This window comes from Manacus candei, unplaced genomic scaffold, assembly GCF_025592945.1.
Source record: "Manacus candei isolate 608988 ecotype Guabito, Panama unplaced genomic scaffold, ASM2559294v1 h1tg000017l, whole genome shotgun sequence".
Lineage (NCBI taxonomy): Eukaryota > Metazoa > Chordata > Aves > Passeriformes > Pipridae > Manacus > Manacus candei.
Window position 1 is genome coordinate 594511 of NW_026138065.1, and position 21283 is coordinate 615793.

Here is a 21283-nt window from a genome sequence, read left to right on the forward strand (position 1 = left end):
CCCTTCAAATTAAAGCAAATCTGAAAGCCTCACTCTTAGGTTGCAAAAGGGTCTGTCGTTTTTTGTACTATAGATTACATTTGGAGCACTGGAAATCGCTGCTGCTGGCCCAAGAGAGTTGCAGTTTTGCCTCTGTAGCTGGCTGGCTAAGTGGAACCTGCTACAACTCCAGAAAATGGAAGAGTCCCATAATGCCTGCAGCAGGGAAGGAGACATCTGTTTCTCATTAATGAATGCATAAACTGTATATGATTAAAACCACTCTTCAAGTGAGGCAGGAGACCACCACAGACAGTCTTCTCGGAGGAACACCAAATAGCAGCCAAAATAGTGGAGTCCTTCTGTTTGCAAATATTTGCCCACCCAGGGCAAGTAGCTGCAGGCAGAGGAGTGGAGGTGTCCAGAGAGAGGCTGGGGAGAATATGAAGAGGGAACACAGATATTCCATCTTCCAAAGGTCTTTCTATGGCTATGCTTTGAATTTCCAGGCTAGGAGACAACAACTATTGTGCAAAGTGCCCTGGGGACAATTTGGATGCGGTTGCACAGGGATGGCACATGTGGTCCTTGGGGTTTATGGGAGCCATGTTACCAAGTTTTCCATTGCTCCTTGTTGTGAGGACCAATGGCAGAAGCAGGATAATCTCTCTCTTTCATCATCTGTACTTTGAATGTTATTATTGAAAAGCTTTTTTGCAATCCTCTTTACACAAAAAATTGGGCAAGCTGAGTACATCCCTCATGCTCACCAGCAGCTTTCACAGAAAAGTGGTTTAAGCTAGCAAGGGCAGAGGTCAGGTATACAGAGAAAACACAGGAAAAATCACAGGCAAACCTATTCCTGTTTTATTAAAACAGTTAAAAAAAATTATTTCACACAACTGTTCCACACCAGAGATAGCAAAAATAAACAAACAAAATCAGGCCCATGGCAGCTTGCCACAATTTTCACAGAATGGGGGGAAAATTGGTTTACTAATGTAAAGAAACTTGCCTGACATGTTGCCAGAGTTGTACTCCTTCTTCCTTACTTATTCACTCTGGAAAAAGCCACCAAATCCTCTGTGTGCAGCTGAAGTGAGAACAGAGCCCATAAGTCTGGCAAGAGACAGAGAACATTTCAGACTTCAGTGCAGTAATTCTGCCACCATTTAGTACGTGTACACCGATGAAAAAAGAAAAAATGGAAAAGTGGCTAATTAATATTAAGAGCCTACCCACAGTTTTTTGAAATCATATATTTTCCAGGGCTTATGTTGATTTTGAAGAGATAGTAGTACGTTCCTAAATGCTCTGTGCACAGGAACAGATCCCAGCAATGCTGAGGCTGAGTGTCAGGTTTGCTGAGTGTCTGGAGATTTCCCGAGTCAGCAGTCACACCTGGACCGTCATGTTCTGCAGAGGCCAGTGACCATGCCCTCTGTTATTTCGTTTGATCTTTTTTTGTACCAAGACTTTTGGTCTCTGCAGCACCCTATGGCAGTGCCTCCTGCAGTTCATGCATAAAAAAGAGCCCTTCCTTTCATTTACATTTGTTGTCTGATGATTTTACTGGGAACCCACTAGTTCCCAGTAAATGTTACAAAAGACTCATTCAGGACTTTCTGTTCACCTTCATCATTTTATGTTTATACTTCCCATACCAGTTCTCTTCCAAATTGAAACATCTTGGTCTCCATAAGCACTCTACTGCTCTACGAAGTTTTTTCCTGGAGGTCTCGCAAACAATGGTCCTTCCACGGTTACAACTGACTGCCACATGTGGGGTGTGGTGCACCAGCCAATGAAGCAATAGTCCTTGATCTTCCTTTGGTCAGATCCTCCCACACAGGCATCCTCTTTTTCCTCTCCTCCCTTGTCCTTTTCCCAGTGCCTGTTTGCCCTCTCCATTTGAAGCTTTGTTCAGACCCCAGGCTGTGTTCCCTTACCAAAGCAGATGAGAGAGGAAACTATATGGATGTTGATGGGGTGTAGAGGTTTAGGATTACCAATGCCAGTCCACAAGTTGTATAAACAAACTGTTTGTGGCCTATTTCTCACTCAAGGAACTTTTAGGCTTAATAAAAGAAAACCTCAAATTTAGTAATGAATTATATATGACCATATACATGGTATTATGTCTAAATTAGCCATATACTTACTCATAATCTATGTATGTCAGACATGTCAAATCAAGTTCGGAAGACCCCATGTGAAGGTCTGTAGTTGGAGGCTGTAAGCAGAGTAATTTATTATCCCTCCTCCAGGACTCCCACTTCGCAGGAGACAAGAACATCATCACAGAAGTATGTCTGGCCCTTTTGAGTTAGGTCTCAAAGCAAAATTTGGGAAAACTGGAAAACAAACTAAATGAACCGGAATAAAATATTTACTATTGTCTTCACACACTGAATGTTATATAGCTCTTCCCAGAACAATCTGGATCAATGAGAACACTTTTTGACAGAGTGGAGACGCAATGTTCTTTGGCAAAAGAATCAATCGAAATTCTAGCTTGGACAAAATAATTTTCTCATTCAAGACCAAATTACGTGCTGCTGGCTTTAGGGTTAGTGTTCCTCTGCCAGGGTTAAAATTTCTGAAGCCTATCTGGCAGTATATACAAGAAGAAGTACTAGAGCACCATCAACGAGAAATTTTCTTGAGGCAGGGAAATGCTTCAGCATTAGCACTTCAGAAAAATAAGGCTGACCAGGAGATCTGATCCCTTTGAGCACGGTTGCGAGGGAACCCATAACCACAGCACCAGTGTTTTTCCACCCCTCTTTGCTGGCTCTCAGCAGCAACCATGAATAACAAGCAGGAAAAACAGAGGCAGGTTTTGAAGAGAAATGAGGGCAGAGGAGGGGGGGAGGGAGGCAGGCCCATCTTATGCAAGAGTGGGTATAAAAGGGGGAGCAGAGTACCCCTCCAAAATTGCAAAGAGTGGGGCAAAAGGAGAGCACGAACCTCATCGCTGAAGAACAGGTTTGAGAGGTCTATGTTTCTTTGTACCTTTATTGTGACTGTTGCAGGGAGAGATTCATTAGGAAATGTGTGGGCCATGAGCTAGTTTTGCACAGGGGATGCTTGTAGAAACAGCCTTTCTTTCACCTTTGGTTCCTTTTTGCCAGAAAGCTTTTCGTCCGAGTTTGGCCCAAAGCGGGTTTTCTGGCACAGCTCTCTTTAGGGGACAAAATCCTTGGACAACAGAGCTGAAGGGCAGGATAGAGACTCTTCTTTCTGAAGTTGAAGCTTTATCTTTAAGTGCACGCTCATTCCTAAACCCATGCCAACCCAATAAGAAAAAAGCCTCACAACAGAATCCACATCTGGTAATTGGAATAATGCTCATGCACTCCTGCTTAAAAATGGCTCAGAAGTAAAATGAAAGACTAACTGTAATTACATACTACCAGGATAAAATATGTTGCGGGTGTGGCAGGCTATGTTCTCCATAGTCTGAAACCTTCTCCTTTGGTAGAAACTGTTAGAAGATAAAAGACAAAGATCTAAGAAGTGCGCTAGTGTGTGATGCATCTTAATAGGGGAATATTAATTGAGTGAGCATAAGTGATTGGCAAATGAGGGGAGAGCTGTGTCTGAGCTTTGTAGTAGGGCATGAACGTAAGGTGAAATCAAAGGTTCTCCCTCATTACTGAAGCCAGCCAAATTCCCGGTGGTCTGAAGCAGGAGGAGCACTGTGGTGAAACCAGGACACTGAATATTTCCTCATAAAACTTTTTTTCTGGAGAAAGCTGGGTATTATAATTTGATGACTTTATGGATGGGGGGAGGAGGGCGGGGAAGAGTGGGGAAGATAGAATTCTGTGCTTCTCAAGGGCATTGACAATTTTTTTACTGACAGAAAACAATAGAACTGAGTGTGCAAACACCAGAAGAGACCCAAAGGTCAACTTGTCTGAAAAACCTGAGAACATTCAACTAAACTGAACTTTGTTTTATGTGACAGAGCCACCAAACCACCATGCTGGAGTTATTGTTCAGGTGCCTCCTGCTCCCCCTCTTCTGCAGGGCAACATCCCCTGCAACCAGGGATGCCTGACTTAGGGCTGGTACCTATAGCAAAAGAAGACCACCAGCTGCAGCATAGCTTGGTCATGACCTGCAGGGGAGCTGGAAGTAGGAGATACCTGAACGACACTGCCCTAAGGGTGCTACAGCACAGGGGCGTAATGATTTCAGGGAAAAAAAACATACAGTGGCTGCATGTTTTGTGATTTCCCCTTCCAGGGTTTATTGTCCACAGCAAACATGTAAGTCTGGCAGCTGTACTATATGTTATTAGCATCACTTGTAGCTTATTAGTCAAAGGCAATAATTCTTTTTAATAAGGATACTTTTCAGAGTTTTACAGAACACAAAGTGCCCTTCACTGAAACAGCCGTCATTTGTGTTTCCTCAATACAGAGAGTAACCTTAGTATAGAGAGTGTCCTCAGCCAGGCTGGGTTTGCTTTTTCCCTGTATTCAGGCCTCACCTAGGAGGACACAGCAGACCAGCTATAGCTCACAGACCTGGCATTGTCTGGCCATTTGTGCACGCTGCAGATGCCTAGTGCCTCATGGGAACCCGCATGGGTGGTGGTGCTGGAGATAGAGATTTGGCCTGTGCTCATGTCCCACCCACACTTCCCCTGGCCTCTAAGGGACCAGCTGTCTCCCCCAACCTGCCTGTAGGAAGGACTCTCTAGGGGAGAGAGGAAAGAAGGGGGATTGCAACCTGAAACGTATCTCGTTCTCTTAACATTTAGCTGAACAAAATGCATTTTTCACGGAGGAACTACTTCTCCTATTGTCTATATACGTAGATGAGCTGCATGCATTTTATACCTGTCTGGAGATGGTACAAATGCTCAGAGACTGTTCTGCAGCCAGAAGCTTACTTAACTGAGATGCTCAGGCAGCAAGAGGACAAAACGCCTTGAATATTTCAAGCTGTTTGTTTAAGCCTTCAGTGCATGATGGCATCTCATACAAGTCTGGGCTCAGAACCACTTTCAGACCTCATTAGAGCAAAGCTAGTCAGTTTATTTAAATGAAAAGCAAGACTGCAGAGACTGAAATTTCCCATCTCTTTGGCATTAGGCACCTGGCACACAGCCCTTGGGCTGGCAGGACTCAGCTGTCTCTGTCTCCACCTTCATCTCCACCAGCTCCACTGGCCAGGTGCACTGAAAACATCCATCTCTAGAGCCTCTCTCCTTGAACCCAACATATAACTGGGCACTGCAGTACAAATCATGCCTGACTGGCCCTCTAAAATCAAAGCATAGATGACAAATCCGCCCTACTCCTGTTAGAGCCGTGGAATTATAATTACTAAGCATAACAGGGGCACTGAACGAGATCCAGTGTAACCATCTAAACATTATCCCTGTTTTGATTCAGTGTTAATTTGCTTAAAGAGGAAGAAGGGGCACACCAAAATTGGAAGATAGTTTCAAAAGCAGCAGAAAGATCTCTAAATCCCACCCTTTTTGCCAAATAGGACTTGGAAGGCTGAGACTGAGAGGGATGAAATCTCTATGATCCAGCTCTGGCAACCTTATCCATCTGGCTCTCATCTTCTTCTTTCCAACATATTTTGTTTTGAAGAGGAAAAAGAACAAAGCTTTGACATTCTGGACAGATCAAGAGGGAAAGAAAGGGTAAAAATGGAGAGCTTAGTCACTTTACTCTGTAATAACGTACATGCCTCACACACTGATGGGTACCGAGGCTGCAAGGTAGAGATTAAAGGTGCTTTATCCAAGAAGACAAAAATCTCGTCCAACTGTACAACAAATATACATACAAAGAAATCTGCATTCATTTCAGTCTGGCATAAAATGAGCTATTTTCAGCTCCTGTAATCAGTTATTCTGCATAGTAAAATGCCTGTGTCTGTCTTAGTAAATGTGTAACTGCAGGCTACACAGATGTGCTGGGTCTGGTTAAAGGTTGTGTATCCATCCCTGGAACTTTCTACACAGCTGGTGTTAAGCTGGGCTCAGGTTTCATTGGGCCCTGTCTGGCCTGAGCTCACTTTTTTCAGCCCCCCAGCCGGTGATGTAAAGTAGCTTTGCGCAATGCTGCTGCAGACATGTAGAAAGGGCCCTCCGGTAGAAAGGGCATAAATCCACCCGTAGTCACACCACCCCAGGGGGAAGAGGTACCGTGGGGAGCTCGCCTGAGGGGTAACAGTGTCGGAGGGGCAGCGGAAGGGCTTCACACACCAGGACAGAGGCAAGTAAGCACTTGGATTTTCTTGGAATGCTAGTTTTCAACTCAGGTGTTCATGCTTTTCTGAAGGGCTTGGGGCTGTCTTCTTTAGGGAAATAAACCAGGCAGACTTTCCACAGATGGGTCTTAGCGCAAGTGCTGGCAGTGAGAACTGCTCCTCTTGCTTCTGCTCATGAGAAAAGAGCTGAACTGGGGGCTCTGGCAGCCGTAGGGAAGTAACCACTGGGCATCAGTGGCGCATAGTGGCACAGCCTGCCTGGGTGGCACAGAGTGACCCTCCCTGCTGCTGCAGGAAGGATTAGGAAATGCCTCAAAAGAATTGTATATGGAGAGAACAGTGCGGACAGTGCTTCTAATCTGTGGCTTTTTGGTTCATTTTCCCGAGCTGTCCCAATATCAAAAATGTATCACATAGTCTAGAAATTCACTAGCACAGTGGATGGGCTGTCTGTGAAGATGAAGTTGGGAAGGCATCTCCAAAGATAATTTTTTAACTGGTCACCTGCTGCCAGCAGGGCTGGGGAGGCAAAGAGAGGACAGGGAGCAGAGGGAACAGCAGCAGAACTGTGCTGCCTGTAAAATAATTTAGAGGATGAGGTGGGACACAATGGGGTAGAACAATCCTTGGATGAAGGCACAGGGCCAGAGATCTACAGCAGGTCCTCCCCTTCATGCCTCTGGGGAGCAAACAGTTTCAGGCCTTAGGTGCAGGCACTCTCTAGGAAGACGCTTAGACATCACAGCAGCAGAAACTCCATTTTCAAACCAAGCTGTTAGAAGAGTCTAAAGATTGAGAATGTAGATGTGCACATGAGCAGGCATACATACTTTGCAAGGTATGTCTAGTTGTCGAGCATCTACACATCTCAGGTTTTGGAGGAGCAAGAGAGTAGTGATACTGCAAACTGGAGTATTATTAGGCATAAAACACTTGGGGACTCCTCAAGGGAATTAATATGTTTATACATTGTAAATCAGGCTGGGAAAGTGCCGGGTCTTTGGCTGGATTTAAACCCAAACACTTCCACCCTGTGTAAATTAAAGTGTTGGTGAGACAGACATTGCTCTGTGTCCTCTCAGAAGGCTACTGGAATTACAATATCTGACAGACTGGTGTGACTTGAAATGTCTTGGAGAATGCAAGCAGAGAGCAGAGCTTCGGTGCTCACAAGGCTTATAGCATTCTGTCCATTCAATGAGCTCTGCAGAAATTGGAAAGGGTTGAAGAAGGTGAACAGAGCTGCAATGAACAAGAAATTAATAGTAGAATAAAAATACTGCTCTGAATAACAGAATTTTGGCCAATGAGAAATGTTATAGATGCATAATTTTCAACATATTTGGATTTCAAATACAGAAATTAAAAGTCATATACTGGAAATCCAAGAATGCTACTGCAGAACTGTTAGTTATCAAAAAATTAGATATAGGAAAAGTGAGAATTCTAAAAATGTAAAATTTGTCAGTGAGTATACCTGTGTGTGTCTGTTTATGTGTACCTATGACTTTCTCATTCCCAATATGCACTAGATCCTTTGTGCCAAAACACCAGTGACATCCACATACAGTGCAAATCTCTGCTTTCTCAGGAAAAACAAGAGCAGCAGGTGCTCTTTTACCGCAGGAGAAGACTGTGTGTACAGCAGAGTTAAACTCAGCTTACCCCTTCTAACTCTGTACTCAGATATAAAAGGTGTTATGAAAATGGTTTCAGTGTTAGCACATTTGTATAAGGGAGCCTGGAGTGTGTTTACCTAGAAGCTAGAATGAATGTTTGCACTGGGCTGTGAAAATGTAACATGCTCTACTAGTGCCAAGTATTTTGCTGACTAGACATACAAAAGAGGATTGTTCCATGTTTGGACCTTAAGAGAACTGGTTTCCAAACCCACTTCCTGCATAACAGCAGGCAAATGGCTTAGCCCGTCCATGTGTCAGCAAGATTCAGTGTGGCAGTTTGCAAAGATAGCTCTGACCAGGTCCCAGGAACAAATGTTGTTGCATTATTACAATGTTTTGCAGAACTAGAGTGCTCTAGTTTGCAGGCCTAACCAGCCTGTGCAACCATATTGCTTGCCATGCTAAATTTTTGGGGTACTGCAGTGGGTAATGGAGTCACATCTGTGCTTAGCATTTCCCCACCTGCTGCCATTGAAACTGGTGTCCGTCTCATCCTGGGCTTTTCAGGGAACAGAGTCTGACCAGCCACCACTAAATACTGAAATTCCCACCTTTGTAAGTCCAATGCAGCACTAACACCTCATCCTGTGATTAAGAGAAACTGTACTTAAAACAGGCTGACCAATCTTCTTTTCTCCTCAGTTTTTCTTTCAGCAGACACCGTGGAGGCAATTTTCCAACATGAATCTGGTAGCAGATCTTCTCTGTTTGTTGGCTTGCCTTACCCTGGTGACTTGTGACAGGGTCTACGTCCACCCTTTCAATTTGCTTTCTTTCAACGAGAGTGACTGTGACAAGCCAGAAAAATTGGTTCAGGAGGGAAAGATGAAAACTATTGTCCCCATCTCCATTGAGTCTCAAACCACACCTGCCTACGAAAATGACTTGAATGACAAGGACACGTTGGAACCCCTGAGCCAAAATGGCTGGGGGAAGGAGGAACCAGGCTACATGAAGGACTTGGTGTACATCCTGGGAGTGCGGTTTTACAGCATGCTGCGGAAAGCGCAGCAGGGTAAAAATGTGCTTCTGTCCCCAACCAGTCTTTACAGTTCCTTGGTGTCTTTCTACCTGGGTGCCTCAAACCAAACAGCACTTGATTTGCAGGGTTTGCTGGGACTTGTTCCCCCCTCTGGAAACCCTGACTGCACTTCCAGGGCAGTGGGAAGCAATTTCCTTTCCAGCCTGAGGACAATCGAAAGCCTCATGAAGAGTAGGGACGAGGAGCTGCTCTTTTCCAAGACACTCTGCCTGTTCTCTGCCCCTGGAATACCTTTATTTGAACTGTTCATGCAGGACTTGCTCCACTCTGCTGATGCTTTCTACGCCCGAGCTGTTGACTTCACAAATCCAAGTGAGGCAGCAAAACAAATAAATGCCTTTGTGGAGGCCAAAAGCGAGGGCCAAAGCAAGTGCTTACTGACAGATATCGATCCATCTGCAGACCTGCTGTTTGCGGTGGACGTCTGCTTGGCAGGTATGAGGCAGCACTGCTTATTTTGGGAGCAGGCGGGGTGAAGGGCAGGCAGTGTGGCCCTGCTGCCAGGAAAGAAGCAAGGCCACTCCTGGCCAGTGGTGAAAGGGAAGGGCTCAGATGACCACTGCTCCCCACCACTGTGCTGGGGGTCCTGCCTGCACTCTGCCACAAGCCAGCAAGGGCAATGGGAAGGAGGTGGAGGGAGATGGTGTTGCAGAAATTTTCCTTGTCTAGTAAGCTAAGGATTAGGAAAGGTATGGGAAGGTGCGTGAGAGACAATTGCGCAGCATTTCTGGCTGCAAAGGAACTAAAAGTCATGAGAGACCTCTGTCAAAAATGATCAGGAAGTAGCTTTAAAGGAAGCCAAAGAAATACTTTTCCCGAGAACCTGTATTTCCACAGGGGAGCTGGGGGTAGAAGGCCAGAGGTAGATACAAGAAAGGCTAAAAAATATAATGGACATGACTTGTCTAATGGCTATTAAACATAGAGGTCTGGAGGCAACATCTTGCTCAGGAAGCAACCAAACAAGCTATCAGTTATGGAAGCAAGGAAGAATATACAAATCTGGAAGAAATAAGGCAATACCTTAGTCACCTAGGGTCATTCCATGCTGCTGTCCCAGAAATTTCCCTGCACTACAACTGAGCCTTCTCTTCTGAGTGGAGATGCTTTCCAATATCCTTGTGACTCAGTGCAGTACCAGAGACCACACACTTTAGACAGCTTACCTACCCTGTGACAGTATCTCAAACTTGCAGTGAGCCCTAAGTTTCTGAGTGGGCCTCTACTCTTAAAGGTAGAGTTGTGGTGCCCATTAAATCCTTTCATGCCTCCATTTTCCTACCTCTAAACTGGATATCAGGTTTTCTTTGCCTTTCATGGGTGCTGTCATTACTTGATCCCAGCTCCTCAGGGAGCTGTGAACATCAGCTTTGTCTTCAGTGTAAGGTTGAGCATAGAGATGATACTGCAAAAATAATTCTTGTGTTACAGATTTGAACATGGTCATAAGATCAGTTTTCCTTTAGCAGAAAATTTTTTTGTCTTCTTCTGTATTGGAAACTTGCAATTTTTATTAGCTTAGGAACACATGCTTGAGGGTCTGAGTCACTGGCTCAGCTCTACTACTTTCTTTCTCTGAGAAGGGTACAGTCTCCACACATGGGATAGAGAAAATTGGCTCAAGAACAAATGAATTAGTTAAGTGACTCTCTTCTAATAAACACAGGAGATGACTTCAGCATTTTCTTTGTCTTTTGGTTGTGAAGGGGCAACCATGACAGCCAATGCCGTTACACTCGATATCTGTCCCTATAGCTGCAGAAAGGAAAAACTACGTTTTTTTTCTCTGAAACACGATATATGCTCCTGAGATGCTATTAACAGCCACAGTATCAATAAAGTGACAGAAATCCATACAAGACAACAGCTAAATGTTCCAGTGGTCTCATCTGTTCTTCACTTGCACACAGTTTTTTTCATATTTGTAGATTTGCTGCTGAGCAGGGCCTGCCATTTAGAATCCAATGCAGAACATCAGGTGTAAGTTTCACTGATAGACTTTGTGTTTAGTTGTTTGGGTTTTTCCTTTTAGTTACAAAAGAATTACAAAGCAATGTATAAAAATAGCACCGTGGGTCTTCACAATCTTAAGCACCTCTACCTTCTGCTGGTTAAACTGTCTTTAACAGATAATCCTCAACAGCTTCAGTTTTAACTAGAAATTTGTTAAGATGCTTTTTGCTTTTTCTTTTGCTTCTAAGTAAGAAGCCATAACTTTTCACAGAAAGTCATCCTCTCTTTAGGCTTGTCAGGCCAGCATGAAGCCTGTATTACAGAACATGGAGATCATCACCTGAAGCAGAGAGGTCCAATGTTTCTTTTCTGTACTCCCAAGTTAGTACTGCAAAGTACTCTTTTACACTCCCAAGCTACATCTTTGCTCTGACTGACAGCCTTTTCCACTTCAGTTATCTTCCCTACAGTGTAGACACATTTCTTTTCTGCTCCAATATGGTTGCTGAATGGTTGCCCAAACCCAAAGCTTCTTCAATGTCCTGATGCGGGAGATCTCACTGTAAGAAACCATTTCTTCCAATGTGTCATCCATCACCTTCTATAGAAGGAAACAGTCATATTAAGATCTTAACATCTTTTAGAGCACTTTCAGGAGAGTTTGCACCACCCAGTTATACATTTGAGAGCACAGATGTCCAGACCCTCACCTAGCAGGGAGCCATCTCAAAAGCAGGGGTGCTGATTATCCATTGTTCTCAACTGGCACAATGTTAAGGGACTCGGTCCCAAAGTCAGTAGCAGAGCTTTGCAATTCTGCAATATTTTCCCAAGATTACTTAAAAGCAATTACAGGTGAACATCTCTACTTCTTTATTCTTTGTTTTGCTTACACCTTTCCCATCTCTACCTGCTGCTTCTTTTGGTGAAGTTAGAGTAGGTAAAGGTGTCTAAATGTTCTTTTAATGCAAGCTCATTTAAGAGGCAAGTGTTCCTATGCAAAACCACTTACTACCTATTAAATATGTTAGGGTCCAGCATTTATCTGGATTTATTGGAGAATAGATTAGTTAACAGTACAGCTGGACCAGCTCCTATTTTAATTAATGTACCAATATTAATTACATTAATGTAAGGAGTTCCTTTCTTTATTACAAAATATACATCTGTTTTCCTAATTCCCTAATTCCACCAAACGATTTTGAGATTTCTGATCTTCGCCCCCTTGCTGACACCAGTTGTTCCTTCAATGCTAACAGGATTATCTGCCTAACTGGGCAACAGCACAGAACTATGGCTGTGAGAAGATAACATGTTGAAATGCAAAGCTGCATAGAAATAGTGGGAGGCAAGAGCAAGGTTTCCCATACTAGTGAACCAGGAAAGAAACTTCTGTTAAGGTTTAGTAAGTGTTCAACCTCCTTGGCTCAACCAACATTTTGGTGTTATGCTTTTAACCTTCCCCACTGGTTTGTAAGATTGTGAAGGGTGAGACCTCAGGCAGAATTTGTGCTGTCTTCCCTCTCCCAAGTCCACCACGCTGCCTGAGGGTGCTCCTGCAGTAAGGGCTGGCCCTGATAGATGTGCTTCCAAATGTGCCATCATCACCACCTGAGGGATGGACAGGAAATCAAGCAGACCCTCCGCACAGGCCTCTGAGCCCTCGAGGGGCCACGTGGCAGCCGGCGAGGAAGCAGACAGCCAAGCAAGCAGGAACACTGTGCCCAAGAAAGGCCACAAAGCCAGTAGAAATACAGTAGCTTTGGTCACAGTGGGTCCTGTGATGCACCAGAAGACATATTAAAGGGAGGATACATATGTTTACAGTAGTTAAATGTGATTTTATACTCACAGTCCTTCTCTAAGGCACAGCGTGTTGTTTTTAAACAAACATATATGCCAGCTAAGGGGCAGAGGGGAGGAGGGAAGAAAAGGGAAGAAAAAGAAGAATCAATTTCTTCTTTCTCAATCTGTTTTTCAGTGAAGGTTAAGCAAGCCTTCCAGCTGAAAGAGCCTCAGGAGTTCTGGATGGATTCAAACACAAAGGTCTTGGTCCCTATGTTGTCCATCATGGGGACATTCCAGCACAAAACTGATGCCAGTGGGACTTTCTCTGTGGTGGAAGTCCCCATCAGCAAGACGGCACTGCTGGTGCTGCTGCAGCCCATCAATGGCAGTGACCTGGAGCATGTGGAGTCTGAGCTGACATGGCAGTCCTCAGCCTGGCTTCAGCGGCTGTCCCCAAGGTAGGGATGAATGGGTTTGGGGTCCACCACACAGGCCTGCCTGCTTCCTGACAGGGGTTGGATCCAGCCAGGGAGAGTTTACTACCAAACACAAAGAGAAACCCCTGCAAACCCTAAGGCCGCACTTCAAGGAAGCTCAACTTTGGTGGGGCCTTTTACCTGGGGGTATTTCCAGGAAACAAGCAAGTACCTTTGCAGAGCTGACCCATGAAGTGGTATGATCTGGGGTTTAATACAGTACCCAGGGTGAAGTCAGGGTGAGTTCACACTTGGAAATAGTAACAAGGCACCCATTGGTGTCTGTCCCCACATACAAAGCACTTCTTGCAGCTGTTTTCACAGCTTCCAGCCATTCCCTAGGACTGCCCAAACACCGTGCTTTCACAGTGGAGAACAAGCACTCACTTGCCTCTCTCTTTCCCGCTCTTTTCTGCAGAGAAATTAAATTAACGCTGCCGGCGTTAAGAATAGAAGACAGCTCTGATCTACAGGAGCTTCTTGCAGATATGGAACTGCCGGCACTGCTGGGGAAGGGGGCAGATTTCAGTAAAATAAGCAACACCAATCTAACAATTGGAAAGGTACAGTACCTATTACTGGCACTAAAAATAAGCATGCTTCCTGCACAGTTTTAGCCTCATAAACTGAATAAATTTACCTAGAACAAAACAGTCAGACCCATGTGGGGGACGTATTTAGTAGGGGACTTGCAGTATGACTGAAAGATGCAGATATTCCTTAGATTAATTTATCAGCAGCAATAGGTTTGCCCTAAACTACTCAAATTTCATCACTACAGCATACAGCATATTCAAGATCTGAGTGCTCTAGGCCCTGTACACACAAATTAGACTGCATTCAGTACTACCTCCAGTTCAAACAGCTGGAGCACATAGTAGAGGATGCAGCTACTGGGCCATTGAGGATAATCCTCCATCACTTAGGGACTACTCCCAGAAATCACACAGAGATGCATGCAGCCCTCAGCCTCACCTGAAGAAGGCTCCACAGTTCAAGCCTCAAGGGGAAGAAGGGAGAGCTTAATTCATAAAAAGAAGGCATATTACATTCCAGAAGTATAATTTGAGTGCCTTTAATTTTATTTTTAGAAGGTGCCCCACCCTTGGAAGTTCTGTCAGGGGCTTCAAGATGTCCTGGTTTTGGCTGGTAGTTAATTTTCTTCCGGTTAGTGCTATGTTTTGGATTTAGTATGAGGAAAGTGTTGATAATACACTGGTGTTTTAGTTGTTGCTAAGTCAGGGGAGGAATGAGTGAGCAGCTGTGTGGTACTTCGGTGGCGGCTGGGGTTAAACCATGACACAAGGGTAACAGGATTACTTACCAAACAAGTGTACAAGCAGTTGTACAGCTTTTTCTCGTGTTACAGAACAAGTACTCCAGCATCTTTTTTAAGCATCCATGGAGTGTAATGTGTTGCTTACAGTTGATCTAAGTTATCGATTGCTTCATGTGCTTTATAATTCACTCAGACTCCTATTTGTCTCTTCACTATCATGCTCTGGTGACTCTAGAGTTACTTGTATGTTTTGCCTTACAGGTAATAAATAAAGCCCTTTTCAAACTGACCAGTGATGAAACAGATCAGGCAGAAGATCCTGCAGCACAGAAGGAAGATGGGGTGTACCTGGATGTAACGCTGAACAAGCCGTTCCTTTTTGCTGTTTTGGAAAAGAAGTCAAGGGCAATGCTTTTCCTTGGCAGAGTAACAAACCCTCTGCATGAGGTTTAAATGCAAACGCAGGGGATAAGAAAGGAAGGGAATGATGCTGTTTCCCATCACCATTTTCTTATTCATCGGCTATTTTTGTGATGTTGTTGAGTGCTCTACTTAGAGATGAAGCAGTTAGTGTTTGAAATACAGCTTTTTGAAAGCTAACACATTGCAGCATTTCATCCTCATTCATCAGTTTCATGTGAGGTGACACACTCTTCCTCCAGCTTCTCTTTTTATTCTCACTTTGTCTCCCTTTTGCTCCCAGCTCCCTTTTTTGATGCAGTGGGGCAGGGCAGTGTTTCGATGCAAGGCATTGACTTTAAAAAAACAGTTTTATAAGCACAAACAGCATTTACTATAGAAAGGTATAGAAAAGGACCTCTTCATTCTTTAAAAAGCTATTTAAATTTTTTGTTTGGTCAGTTTTGCAAGAGAGACTGCCTTTTACATTACAGTGAAAATTTTGCAATTATCCACAGAAATTTCTAGCTTCATCAGCAACATTTTCCTTTAAAAGCTGTCAACAGCACAGGCAGGCTTTGCTTGTCCCACTGAGACAAGATTTTTTGCCTTGAAAGCAAAACCACGCTTAGAGGAAGTTTCTTGTTTCTGCAGCCCAGACGGATACATTAATTTCCTAACTCTATGGAAATGCTAAAAATAGGGCTTGGTAGCATTAATGAACTGTGATGGATAAATTCTCAGAGCGGGACAGAATTATCTCTGATTTTTTTAAGGGAAAAAAAAAAAGGCCTACTATTCCAATACAGTTGCATTCCTTAGATTACATCCTAACCTGCAAGGCATTTATTACTGCTTTGTAGTAAAAAAAGACACTACTGGATAGATCCCAGTTCTGTAAACTTTAACAAATCCAAACCATATGTTCTTTAAAAATAGCATTAATGGCAGTAATATATATTAGTATAAATGGTGGATGTGGTGCTGCTACTTGTAAATAAAATTATTACAGTGGTCAAGTCCAACTCTTAACAGACTTTGAAATATTAAAGTGGAACCACAAATTTTTAGAGGACTTTTGAATTAGGAACTGAGGAATTGGGAGATAAACCTTGTTACTAAGGAAAGCCTTCCAGTGAAACAAGGATTTCCACCTCTCATCTCTAGATTTGTCTTTAGCGCTGATGGCGTTTAGAAAATAACTGCAAACTTCTCGGGTATAAGATTTAGATGCATCCTATAGAGCACAGCAGTTCATTATCATCCATGGTGCTCCAAATGTCTATCTAATCTAAATGCACTAATGCCAGCAGCTTGCTGTCGGTGAGGTATATATGTGACAGATCCTTCTAGCTTAATAGAGAATGCTATGACATTATAAATAAAATAAAATAACACAAATCCCAAGAATACTAGGATTTCAAGTGCTATGATATAGCATCCATGTATTTATCCAATCATACTGTATGTATTTCAGATGCTCTAATATCTAAATATTGTACTTGTATTATGTACAGAAGCAATTAACTACAAATATACAGAGATGGATAGATGCAAATAAACCTACTTCTAAGTTTCTTTGCCACAGTTCAGTTGGGATTTTGCCCCTAACTACATCCCTTGTTCTGGCTTCTGAAATCTGCTCCAAGTCAGATTTATGTTTTTAAGACAGTAAGTTGCATATTATCATGCAGTACAGCTAATGGTATAGCTTGAAGCATGAAAGCTTCATACTAATTAAAAAGTTCATGCTAACTTAAATGTTATCTCATTTACTCACTGAAGTCAGAAGGTAGCATCAGCTACAAATAAAACTTCAGACCACAAAATGTTCCATTTCTATGATAAAGATGGACAATACCGAAAGGAAGCCCCTGAAAACACTGACAGAAAGTTTGGAGCAAAATGCCAGGTGTGGGCTGCATGCTCTGGGGACCCCATACCCTGTTCAGTGGTTACAGGCAGAAAAACAAACCAACCAATCCACCATCTACCAAACCAAACACACTTTTCTGAAAACAAACTTTGTGGTGAAGACCACTTCTCCACTGACACCCTAGAGAAGAAAAGGAAGGAGAAAAGGGCAGAAACAGGGAATTAAAAATATAGAACAGAACAAGTTCATTATTATTGATGGAAAAAGGAGAGTAAATATTCCGCCATATCGAGTGATCCAGCCAAATATACGTACTGCTAGTTATCTTTAGGTGATGAAGTTAAAACAGTCTGGTCTACCGCTGCTATAACTTACAAAGTTGAGAATACAGTTACCATTTTAGAGGAAAACATGCTGCTGCTTTTCCCCTCCTCAATATTATACAAAACCTCTTCCAGCTAAATTCCTTCCAGGATTAGAAAGGCATATCAAGTTTTCTAAAGGTCCTAGAATGGAAGAAGAAAAAGGCACAAAATCAAAGCTGCATTACTGTCACAAAGTGAAGTGCACTTAAAAAATTACCTAAGGAAGAGAAGAAAGAGGATTAGTGGCAGAAGACACCTTCATTAGAACGCACTTACTTACATGGTAGATCCTCTCCTCCTCACTGATCCACAGTATCTGAAAAAGCTAAAATTTGTTTTTACCAAAGAAAAAGCCAATTCACACCTCTTCTTTCTTTCAACAGAGGTATCATATAAATTCTTAACTGATGTCATATTCCAATGAAAGAAAATTAAATGCTATTCAAGTGAACAAAAATAAAAGATGGGGAACTGACACAGAACTTGTGATGGAGACATTTACAGCAATCATAAAACCATTCAATAATTTTGATTTGCTAGACAATGTTATTTCCTGCCCAGAAACTAAAGCTGGTCTTCAATGAAAAAGAACAGAATTCAGCCTATATCCTCAGCAAGCTGATAATGACATGTGGGAAGCATTGTTATTGCAGGACGATGTCGGAAATCTCATGCAGCTTAAGGTGAAGTAACCCCTTCATGCCCTTTTGGTTTGGTACACAGACTGCATCTTTTTCCCTTATTTTGGAGGATAAAACAGCTTTGTTTGTATCCTCACTCCCTAGTATGCACAGATCTCAGAATTTGCTACTTTTGTTACAGATGTTACAGAAATTTAAATGTATAGATACATTTATGTATCATGTGTGTATAGACAGACACATTCTGAAATAAAAAGTTGCACGATGCATTTACAATACTACAATCTTAGTCTCAGCCTACAACTTGCATGTCCATTTTATAAGAAAACATTCTTGAAAACAACAGTAGCTAGTGGTAGGAAGATGTCTCTACTTTCAATTCTTAATAAAAACAAATGAAGAGGAGTGGGGAGACCAAGCTTTCGGGTTCATCATTTAGAAACCTGGAAAAATATAATACAGGAGTTCTTGTTCATAAGCAGTAAGAGTTATGTCCATTCTGTAGAGTGTGCCTAAGGCTGAAGATCTCAATGTCCCTGAAGGAAACAAACAGATCTAGGTATTTGGCAAGTTGGTTCAGTTTGCTGTTTTTTTTCAACAATAAATTTGGATGCTCCCTCAGTTGTTTATGTTGCCATGAAAAGAGAGATGCTAAGCAAATTAGAAGAGCTAAATCCTGCTCTCCATTACTGGGACTGAATCCAAGTACTACCACATAATTTTAAGCACTGATATTTTCCTCACTGCCCTCCTTATAAAATTAATTTTAGAAAAGTCATAATAGCCACCTATCCTAATTGCTTCAAAAGCACCATGATCACACAGTTGTATCTTCTCAACTAAACTACGGTCAGTTCTCCAACAGTGAGGAATAAAAAGCCTAAATGCTGTGAAAGGTTTGCTCACTACAGCTTCAATGCTACATTGCTATGTATCTCTAAGTACTCAGAAAATTTCCATCATTTCAGCTCCCGCATCCAAGCTCTCTAAATACAGTTATTTTTAATTAAGAAACATGAACTAAAATTCCAGGGCTAAACTTTCACAGGGTAAAAACACCCAAACAAACAAAACAATCAACCAAAAAACCAACCAAAAATCAAACACCACAAACAAAATCTTCCTTCACTCATATGGGGCATTCTCCAACTTGAAAGCCTCAAATTCACCCCCTACTGTTCCCAGACTCTGCTACCTGTCCCTCACCTATAAAAAAGAAGCATCAATAGGCAGATCACTCCAGGTTCAAGAGAGGTCTTTGTTAAGCCTTCTACCATTTTAAACCCTGGTAACACTTTCAAATTTCCTGCTATATAGAGATGCACCTTGTACTGATGTAACTAGGTTTGAAGTTACCAGAATTCTATGTGTATTCAGGTGAGTACTAATAGACAATATAATACAAATCAGAAATATGCCAGTGGCAAATAAATTCTTAGTGAACTAAGTTTTAGTTTGAAGGAAAACAGGTAGCCTGAATGTAATAACCTGTAAGCTACTTATATTAAAAATTATTTTCAAAACTTCAATTATTTTATGAGCTTTTGTCATGCAGCACTTCTCAACAATGTGATCCGTGAAAAAGCCAAATCAGTAAAATGAAAACATTCAAAAACCAAACGAGAGCTAACCATGCCCCATGATGAGGGAAAGCAAGTAAGTGCAAAGCAGTAATGAGAAACAGCAGAATCATGTTCCTGTGAGCACTTCATTCCAGAAGAGCTGGAGTAAATTTGAAAGTTTTTGACAGTCTGTAAGGAGTTAAAGAGCACAGTTGCCTGTCTCAAACACTGTCAAGGCCACAGAAGTGACTTGCCATAAGATAAGCCACCACAGTGGAAACTTGAGATAAGTACAGAAGGGAGGAATTTGTGACACTAAGGCCCTGATTCCAGACCTGACAGAGGCGAAATCTAGTTAGTACCTCCCGGTTAATGCATCTGGACAAAAATTCCCACTGTGGCAAACTGTGGGAAAGGCAGCAACTGCTCATACACATATCACCAATCAAGCAAAGATGACATCAAGTTACGGACAGACAGCACCAACAACCCCCGAAGTGCCTCCAGCATGATTTCAGGGGCCTTCCACCAGAGAACTGCACGTGATCCAGTGTTGCATCAGACAGTGTAAAACCCTCTCCCACCACGGGAAGTACTTGGGCGTTCCCATCTGAGCCTGAACACATATATATATATATATACCCATTACACTCCTTGTTTTGTGGGCTTTCCCCAGCCCTGAGGGATCAAGATTGTGACCATCACTTCAACCAAGTCTTGTCGTTGGGTCCACACGTGGTGATATCTCTCTCCTGTCTACTATGTACTCTTGTCCTTTATTTCTCTTTCTTTCTTTCCCTTATTTATCGATATCTTTATACTTTCATATTGTTATATTTCTATAGATAATAACTGAAATGGCAACATATCTCCTTTCCATTGCAACCAGGCTGTTCTAGAATAAACCTGCAAAATATATATATATATATATATATATATATATAAACACCAGTCATTCAGCATCATTTCACTCCAATCCACCCCAAGGGATCTATTAACAAGAACCTCAGCTATCCCACCTCAGGGGTGGGTTATAACACAGCCATCAATTAATACATCTGATTCAAAAAAGTATGGGATATCAAAAGTTAGGAAGACAATTTATTACATATTATTTTCAACATATAACTTCATTCTTCTACATTTTAAGTTGTACAACAAAAATAAGAAAAACATTTTCTTCTACTTTATTCTATAGTAGAAAGTTTAGAACTTGTAATTGCTTTCCATATAATGGATAACTATGATAAATTCTCAGTCTTTTGGTGAAACAAGTTTATCTTGACAGCAGATACACTGATTTGTTGCTCGAGATACATTAGGAAGCACTTCATTGCTACTTATTTGGTAAAATAAAGCAGAGTTAAATTCTCTGTCTTTCTTTTTGGAACGTCGTTTATATTCAATCACATGCTTTCAAAAATTTCTAGGATTGTTCTGCTGCAGCCTGGTCCTTGGCAGTTAGAACCAACTCTGTAAGGGCTGAAAAGCTTCTTATGCTGCTTGTTTCCAGTCCCATCTTTTGTATCTAAAAAGACAGAGAAAAAGTAGTAATTTTCTGTAAAACATAAAAAACCTCACGAATTATTCTACTTCAAACGTTTAGCCAAGTATATATTTTCTCCTGCATCTATGTGAGGCAAAAACCCACAACTGCATATAGTGCAAAGTATAAAAATATTTGTCTTCAACTTTGCTCAGATAAGTCTTTCTAGTTAATGTAGTGTCTTGTAGGGAAATATTTCATCATCTTCTAGGCAACTTGTAACTAAAGCCAGCTGGAAGTTTTCCAGTGAAGTAGTCAAAAACAGAAACTTGGCTGTAGTTGGTTTTAATTCATTGATTTTCAACTGATTTTTTTTTTCAAACTCCAAATGAGGTTTCTGGGCAAAACTTTAAAGATAAACATGAATACATCCAAGAACAGCCAACAGCATGATGGTGAAAGCATTTCAATAGGCTGCAAGAGCCTATGGTTCTAGCCTTGAACTTCCTGGG

At 42.1% G+C, this 21283-nt stretch overlaps 2 protein-coding genes across 5 annotated transcripts in view; one reads left to right on the forward strand and one right to left on the reverse strand.

Moving 5' to 3' along the window:
• Window positions 1–2873: 2873 nt before the first annotated feature.
• AGT (angiotensinogen) lies at window positions 2874–18007 on the forward strand. Of its 4 annotated transcripts, none has more exons than XM_051783526.1 (5): window positions 2874–2967; window positions 8547–9381; window positions 12881–13145; window positions 13582–13726; window positions 14704–18007. In XM_051783526.1, exons 2-5 carry the CDS (start codon window positions 8586–8588, stop codon window positions 14893–14895), a joined length of 1398 nt encoding a protein of 465 aa, XP_051639486.1. In that variant the 5' UTR covers window positions 2874–2967; window positions 8547–8585; the 3' UTR covers window positions 14896–18007. The 4 variants fall into 4 exon arrangements, with proteins under 4 accessions (XP_051639486.1, XP_051639489.1, XP_051639487.1 ...); XM_051783529.1 differs by having other exon boundaries at window positions 2938–2976; XM_051783527.1 differs by lacking the exon at window positions 2874–2967 and adding an exon at window positions 5998–6231.
• Window positions 18008–20372: 2365 nt separating this feature from the next.
• Window positions 20373–21283, reverse strand: part of COG2 (component of oligomeric golgi complex 2) — a 28190-nt gene continuing 27279 nt past the window's right edge. Inside the window, exon 18 of the mRNA XM_051783513.1 lies at window positions 20373–20813. Coding sequence (XP_051639473.1) covers window positions 20712–20813 — 102 coding nt within the window. The 3' untranslated portion in view covers window positions 20373–20711. The remainder of the gene's footprint in view (window positions 20814–21283) is intronic.